Consider the following 6,660-nt stretch of genomic DNA (forward strand, 5'->3'; position numbering starts at 1 on the left):
CGAGGAGTAACTACCCAGCTGTAAGTGACCTATGGAGTCAGCACCTAGACTGCTCAACATGGCCTTATCCCAAGCCCCTTTCCAGCCGACCCACCTTCACAGGACAAGTACACTGCAGAGGCTTTGAATACCAGGCTTGCTGTGTTTAAGAATGGAGAAAAGGAACAGTATCTGCTGTGGCACTTGAGTACCAATACCAGCCCATGAAAAACAGCCTCCAAAGCTCTTGGGACAGTAGTGCTGGAGCTCACTGATGCATGACCAGCAAGGGTAACTTTCTGCTCATGTAAGCTTACAATGCATGGGAAAAGTCAGGTAGAGGAACAATAGTTAGCAGATTTTGGAGGAAGTTGTGCTTTCTATATACAGCCTGAGCAGAGGGGCCATAAACTTACAGCTGTTTCAAGTGGGTGAACAGCAGTGCTAGAGAGGAATTTAGCATAATGGATGAGTTTATAACTAGAAGTAGCAGGACAAAACTAAGACAGGGAAAATCTGCCCCTGTGTAGTACTAGTCTCTCTCAAAAAATGGTGGTTACTCCATCACTTGGGCTACTTGGAACAAGAATGGCCAATCCATCAAAAACTGGTGGGAAACAACCTTGGACAGAAGGTGACAAAGAGATGTTAACTTGGTCATCCACTCTGAGGGTCCATGTCCTGCCGTCTGTCCCCAGGCTCAGCCAGTAGGGAGTGGAGTGTCAATCTTGTACACCAAGACTCAGTTCCCTCAGTTTTTGTAACCTAGCTTTCTCTCAGTCACTTACTTGTGGCCTGCACTAGCTGACTATGACCTCACTCAGGTACAGGTGCTGGCTATGCAGCCAGTTAAACCTAGCACTACTAACCTTCATCTCAGACCTGTGGATTTTGCTGATCAGCCTCTGCCAGAAAACAATCCGTTTAGGGGTATTTTTTGTCTGTGACATTAAGCTATGCAGCTATGATTGGTAGCCTTTGCTCTTTACAACCAACGCCCCTCAGCACTCTAAAAATCCTCTCCAAATAGCTAAAGCCTAGTGACACGGTCCGGCTTTTAATTATTTACTACTTCCATTGTCCAAGTCAAACTTATTGATCAGAAAGCCCACAAAGTGAGTCACCTCCCCAGCCTCCCATTTATACTGTTGTACTGTTGGAAGTATTTAGAGAGGGAGATTGGATTGTGAAAGGGATTTGAGCCTTTCATCTTTGAGGCGCCAACTCAAATCCACCTCAGCTTGGCAGTAGCTGTCTGAATGCAGCTATGAAATGACTTCTGTGAAATGAGTTGAAGCCTGGTCCATTTCCTAGTAAACCAGCAATCCACATAGCAGCCATCATACATGGCTTCATTCGTGGCATGCTCAGGGGAGGCCAAGGATTCAACAACTTGGGAGTAAACAGTAAGGCAGTTGTGCAAGCGCAGTGTCTAGGGAAGTTTGCCCTGCCTCCTCCTGGTGTGCAGAGAAACTGGGGCTTTCACTCACAGGTACCCAATCCATAAAAATGTGAGTGACACCTCTCTGAATTACTCCCCTGGGCTCAATCACCTGCACCACTTGGAGCTGGGTTTTTAAGAACACCAAAAAGATTGCTCCATGGCGGCAGACCTTTGCCTCTGTGCAAATCCCTATGGGGGCAGTGGCCTCAGTTGATTCCTGTTTTTCTCCCCCACAGGAGGCCAACTCTGCTGGTCACATTTTCCATTAATCTTTACCTGCCCCTGTGTGTGTTTTCTGATACGTTAAGAGCCTCTCATTTAAAAAAAATATTTATTTAAAACAAAGTTGCTGGGCAGAGGGGTTTCTGGGAGGTACAGTAACAAGTCAGGTTAAAAACACATCCCACCAGCCTTTGGAAAAGGCAAACACTTTCCCCTATTGAAGCCCAAGACTCATTGGCAAACACAGGCCAGTCCCAGACCTATCCGAACAGCCTTTGAACATCTCTGCCAGCACTGTCTGGGATGAACACCCCATCATGGTCCAATACTCAATTGCCTGTGGAAGGTGGCAGGCCATCAAATCTCTAGAATTCAAAACTTCCAAACTGGGAGGAACGGTTGTTGGGTTTGGGCTGAGGTTTGTAACCAATTCGGTCATTTATCATTTGTTCTCGACTCTTGTGGTCATTGCTCAGACCAATAGCTCCTTCTCCATCAGTGGCTCCCACTACATCCACATCTTCACGCTGCTTCTTACAACTCTGGGGCGAGAAAAAAGTGATCAACTAAAAATATGGACAATGGAAAACTAGAGAAACTCTTCCATAGAGGGAATGTTAGCACTGTCAAGGAGATGTCCATTTCAGCTCTGACAACTGACCACAGGGAGAGCCTTCAAACTGTGAAGGTAGGAAAAATGTTAGGTAAGCTGATTTCATTACAGAGAAATTGCTTACAGACTGAACAAGTTCATTGGATGTTTTTGGATAGCCATAAGGATGAAAATTAGGGCTGTCAAGCAATTAAAAAATTAATAGTGATTAATCGTGCTGTTAATAATAGAATAGCATATTTAAATATTTTTGGCTGTTTTCAAATATATTGATTTCAATTACAACACAGAATACAAAGTATAGTGCTCACTTTATATTTATTTTTGATTACAAGTATTTGCACTGTAAAAGAGAAATAGTATTTTTCAATTCACCTAATACAGGTACTGTAGTGCAATCTCTATCATCAAAGTTGAAAATGTAGAATTATGTACAAAAAAATCTGCATTCAAAAGTAAAACAATGTAAAATTTTAGGGCCTGCCAGTCCACTCAGTCCTACTTCTTGCTCAGCTAATTGCTCAGACAAACAAGTTTTTTTACATTTGCAGGAAATAACACTGCCTGCTTCTTGTTTACAATGTTATCTGAAAGTGAGAACAAGCGTTCTCATGATACTGTTGTAGCTGATATCACAAGATATTTATGTGCCAGGTGCGCTAAAGATTCATATGTCTCTTCATGCTTTAACTACCATTCAAGGGGACATGTGTCCATGCTGATAATGGGTTCCGCTTGATAACAATCCAAAGCAATGTGGACCGACGCATGTTCATTTTCATAATCTGAGAAAGATGCCACCAGCAGAAGGTTGATTTTCTTTTTTGGTGGTTTGAGTTCTGTAGGCGCTGCATCGGAGAGTTGCTCTTTTAAGACTTCTGAAAACAAGTGCCACACCTCGTCCCTCTCAGATTTTTGTAGGCACTTCAGATTTTTAAATTTTGGGTTCAGTGCTGTAGCTATCTTTAGAAATCTCACAATTGTACCTTCTTTGCTTTTTGTCAAATCTGCTATGAAAGTGTTCTTAAAACAAACGTGCTGGGTCATCATCCGAGACTCCTATAACATGAAATATATGGCAGAATGCGAGTAAAACAGAGCTGACAACATACAATTCTCCCCCAAGGAGTTTAGTCACAAATTTAATTAACACATTTTTTAACAAGCGTCATCAGCATGTCCTCTGGAGTGGTGGCCAAAGCATGAAGGGGCATATGGATGTTTAGCATATCTGGCACACAAATATCTTGCAATGCCAGCTACAAAAGTGCAATACAAATGTCTGTTCTCACTTTCTAGTAACATTGTAAATAAGAAGAGGGCAGCATTATCTCCTGTAAATGTAAACAAACTTGTTTGTCTTAGCGATTGGCTGAACAAGAAGTAGGACCTGTAGGCTCTGAAGTTTTACAGGGTTTTGTTTTTGAGTGCAGTTATGTAACAAAAAAAATTACGTACATTTGTAATTTGCACTTTCAAAACAAAGAGTTGCATTACAGTATTTGTATGAGGTGAATTGAAAAGTACTATTTATGATTTTTACAGTGCAAATATTTGTCAAAAATATACACTTTGATTTCAATTACAACACCATATATATGAAAATGTAGAAAATAAAAAAATTAATTTTTAATCACGATTAATTTGAGTTAATAACATGAGTTAACTATGAATGAAAGCCCTAATGAAAATACATTGTCCCATAAGTGTTAATATACGAGTCACAGAATTAAGACATCTCACAACCTGCATGTATACAAATGGCTATCAATTAATAGGGGTGATGCTACAGTCACACGGGTGCATGGCAGTGCACTGCAAGTTAAGAATTTACACTGCATATGGCTAAATTCAGTGCCTTGCATGGTGACAGGTTTCAAAGTGGTAGTTGTGAAGTACTCCTCGTTCTTTTTGCGGATACAGACTAACACAGCTACCACTCTGAAACCTGCAAGTTAAGGGAAGCCAAGTCTTGCTCAGGATGTGTTTAGAGATAAAGTTACTCACAAAATTGGGGGGGGGGGGGTTCGGGTGCACATCCATTCCCTGAAGAAATGGAGAAAGCCTGTATATTCCCAATTATGGGGCTATCATTCCAGGAAGGGATTCTGATGGCTCTGAAGTTTTAAGATGTTCCAGAGCTTTTCACAGAACTACTGTACACCTATAGCCCCAAGATTCCCAACTAACATCATTCTATGTTTTCAGTGTAAATATTATGCTTGTCCCAATGGCTACAGGTGCATGAATACAAATGTCATTCACACAATGATAAACCTACATTAACATCAATGCTCCTCTGCACCCCCTACCCTACCAGAAATAGATAGATCCCCTCTCCACTCACTGATCCCCTCAGGGACCACCTGAGCAGATAGGCAGGCCGTGCAAGATATCCTGGAGGTCCCACAGTTAGGGTCCCAAGAAAGCAAGTTCCAACATCAGAATTCTCCATTGAGAATAACAGGCCCCAGAGGTACCAATTTAGGGACTGTCAAATCAAGACTCCCAGCTTCACTTGACTACTGAGAAGAGGAGAGAAGCAGATGTCTAAGATACACATCAGCCAAATGATCAACCAACTTGAACTGCACCCAGATGTTAGCTGGAGGCTGTAGAGACTGTAGAGCAGAGGAGTAAGATGCTCGGTACATGAACCATCAGTAAATGAAAAGGCTGCTGCTCTGCACTAGCTGAAATTTTCTATTGGTTTTTGGACATTCTCGTATACTGCTGCAGAGTGAGATTCTATTCTCAGACAAGCCCTGTTATGCACATGTCCGAATTACCAGGGTTCAATCACCTGGTTTCCATACAGGGGTGTCTCCAGAAGGTTTACTCTCACCTCAAGATCCTTTCTAATGCTCTCAAACTCTTCTATATCATCTAGTTTCAGCTCCAGGCGGGTTGGTTTCCGACGCAGCATTTCGAATGCTTCTCAGACAAACTGGTTCCTGTTTGCATTTTTAATAGAGGGTCAGCAGAACCTGGCTATCTTGCACTAGTACAGGGGTGGGCAAACTTTTTGGCCCGAGGACCACATCTGGGTTAGGGTGACCAGATGTCCCAATTTTATAGGGACAGTCCCGATTTGTGGGTCTTTTTCTTATATAGGCTCCTATTACTCCCCACCCCCTGTCCCGATTTTTCACACTTGGTATCTGGTCACCCTAATCTGGGTATAGAAATTGTATGGCGGGCATGAATACTCATGAAATTGGGGTTGGGGTGTACAAGGAGGTGAGGGCTCTGGCTGGGGGTGCGGGCTCCAGGCTGGGGATGAGGGCTTTGGGTGTAGATGGGTACTCCGGGCTGGGACCAAGGGGCTTGGGGGCAAGAGGGGGCTCAGGGCTGGTGCAGGGGAGGGTGGCTCAGGCATGCAGGGTTGGGGCAGCACTTACTTTAAGTGGCTCCCGGAAGCAGCAGTATGTCCCCTCTCCAGCTCCTACGCAGAGGCGTGGCCAGGTGGCTTTGCTGTGTGCTGCCTTGTCCACAGGTGCCACCCCTGCACTTGGGGTGGGGGGCAGCATGCAGAGCAGAGTCTCCTGGCTGCCCCTACGCATAGAAGCCAGAGGGGGAACATACCACTGCTTCCGGGAGCCATGCAGAGCAGCTCCCGACCCTGTGCCTCAGCTGGAGCGGGGCAAGCCCCAGACCTCGCTCCACAGCGGGAGCTCAAGGGCTGTATTTAAAAGGCTGGCGGGCCAGATGCGGCTCACAGTCCATAGTTTGCCAAGGGAGACCCAGACAAATGTCTGAACGATGTAAATTAGCCAGTGACTAAGTATACTGTAGCAGAGACTACTTGTCTTGTTACTCTGAAAACTGCAGTTCCGTTTTAATTAGCTAAAATGCTCCACAGCGTGACAACAAGGGCCTGCTAGCTATTGCTGCAAGTACGGGGAGGGCTCAGAACAGGGCCTGGCCGCCTCTGGTGGGATGGTGGGTGGATTGGGCAAGTAGATTAACTCGCTCCCGCTACAATTGGCCAGTTACCATTTGCAATCCCCTAGCACCCAGAAGCTGCGCTCAGGCCAGGCCCATGTGGTGGGTGCAGCACACAGAACGGCCCCTGCCCGCACGGCTACAATGGCACCGGGGGGGAGGCGGGCAGGGGGCTGCATCCCCGGGCACAGGGACCCCCAGCCCTGTCTGCAGAGGGCCCTAAGGGGCTCCTACCCCCCCTCACTCCTCTCCGGCCCAGGAGACCCACAGACCCGCCACCCCGAACGCCCCGGCCCCCAGCACTCACCGCCCGCCGCACCCGACCCCGCCAAAAGCAAACGGGCCCCTAAACCGACCGGCGCCGCCGCCCCGTGGGACCACACCTCCCAGCATGCCCCGCGCCGCGTTCCGGGGGCGCCGGCCGGCTCCTCCCTCCATGCTCATATAACCCGGAAGC

General features: G+C 46.1%; 1 protein-coding gene across 3 annotated transcripts; it reads right to left on the reverse strand.

The window, feature by feature from the left end:
- Positions 1-1,737: 1,737 nt before the first annotated feature.
- CDC26 (cell division cycle 26) lies at positions 1,738-6,636 on the reverse strand. 3 transcript variants are annotated; one of them, XM_039506588.1, is made up of 3 exons: positions 6,511-6,636; positions 5,104-5,212; positions 1,738-2,187 (listed from the first exon to the last, which is right to left on the reverse strand). In XM_039506588.1, exons 2-3 carry the CDS (start codon positions 5,182-5,184, stop codon positions 2,011-2,013), a joined length of 258 nt encoding a protein of 85 aa, XP_039362522.1. In that variant the 5' UTR covers positions 5,185-5,212; positions 6,511-6,636; the 3' UTR covers positions 1,738-2,010. The 3 variants fall into 3 exon arrangements, with proteins under 3 accessions (XP_039362522.1, XP_039362524.1, XP_039362523.1); XM_039506590.1 differs by having other exon boundaries at positions 6,587-6,608; XM_039506589.1 differs by having other exon boundaries at positions 6,560-6,585.
- Positions 6,637-6,660: the final 24 nt, after the last annotated feature.

Source organism: Mauremys reevesii, linkage group 19, assembly GCF_016161935.1.
Source record: "Mauremys reevesii isolate NIE-2019 linkage group 19, ASM1616193v1, whole genome shotgun sequence".
Taxonomy (NCBI): domain Eukaryota; kingdom Metazoa; phylum Chordata; order Testudines; family Geoemydidae; genus Mauremys; species Mauremys reevesii.

Coding starts and splice junctions, on each gene's coding strand:
- CDC26 (XM_039506588.1), bottom strand. CDS start 5,184: ATGCTGCGTCGGAAACCAACCCGCCTGGAGCTGAAACTAGATGATATA. Junction 2,188..5,103: donor GCATTAGAAAGGATCTTGAG/GTGAGAGTAAAC, acceptor TTCTCGCCCCAG/AGTTGTAAGAAGCAGCGTGA.